The sequence below is a fragment of the Temnothorax curvispinosus genome, unplaced genomic scaffold, assembly GCF_003070985.1.
Source record: "Temnothorax curvispinosus isolate PA1 unplaced genomic scaffold, ASM307098v1 QBEX01016154.1, whole genome shotgun sequence".
In the NCBI taxonomy this organism is placed as follows: Eukaryota; Metazoa; Arthropoda; class Insecta; order Hymenoptera; family Formicidae; genus Temnothorax; species Temnothorax curvispinosus.
In genome coordinates, this window is record NW_020225934.1 from 2417 (window position 1) to 3342 (window position 926).

General features: G+C 59.7%; 1 protein-coding gene across 1 annotated transcript; it reads left to right on the forward strand.

Moving 5' to 3' along the window:
* The first annotated feature begins 292 nt into the window (after positions 1 to 292).
* LOC112466409 lies at positions 293 to 724 on the forward strand. Its single transcript, XM_025034473.1, has one exon. The coding sequence runs from the start codon at positions 293 to 295 to the stop codon at positions 722 to 724; it is 432 nt and encodes a 143-aa protein (XP_024890241.1).
* The last annotated feature ends 202 nt before the right edge of the window (positions 725 to 926 follow it).

Here is a 926-nt window from a genome sequence, read left to right on the forward strand (position 1 = left end):
CAAGCGTGGTGCGCTCGATAAAGAGGCTGGGCCTGGAGGTGGCCCCGCAGAAGACACAAGTCACAGTGTTCTTCGATAAAAAGAGGCGGGGCTCAGCCTCCGAATCAAAGGAGTGGCAGTCCCGACCAATCCCGAAATGAAATATCTGGGATTATGAGTGGAAAGCGATTGGAGCTTCAGGGAGCATGCCACTCGCGTGGCGCTGAGGGCCACGCTGGTGGCGAATAGCCTGTCGAGGTTATTGCCTAACCTCGGCGGGGCGGGAGGACGTGTTTGCTGCCTATACGTGGCGATGGTCCATGCGGTAATGCTCTACTGCTCGCTAATATGGTGGAAGAGGGTGGGGGAATCCCGCACCCTCAGAGCAAAGCTACTGGCTGCGCAGCGAATAATTGCGACCAGAGCCGCTAGGGCTTACAGGACTATCGCTCACGTGGCGGCGACGACCCTCGCTGGGATACCTCCGGCACACTTGCTGGCCGGGTCGTACGCCGAAGTATACGAAGGTGTGAGCCTGGTCAGGGAACGGCTGGGGGTAGTTATCCCAAGCGCAAGGAGGGCACTGAAGCTCCAGACAAGACAGACCTTTCTCCAGCGCTGGAAAGATTGGGCTCTCCAGCAGGAATATGGGAGAAGGGTCGTGGAGGCTGTCCACCCAGTTTGCAAGGATTTGGTGGAAGGCGGGAGACGGAGAAGACTCGCCTCCATGCCGTGCAGGTGCTGACGGGCCATGGCTGTTTTGGCAAGTACCTGCATCGGGAAAGAGCGCACCACGCGTTGTCACCACTGCCCGGAGAGAGCGGACACGGCGCAGCACACGCTGGAAATCTGTCCAGCGTGGGCAGACGAGCGCCGTGCTCTCCGGGCGGTAATAGGTGAGGATCTCTCTCTCCCGGCTGTCGTTAAGGCGGCAGTCGGAATAGGGG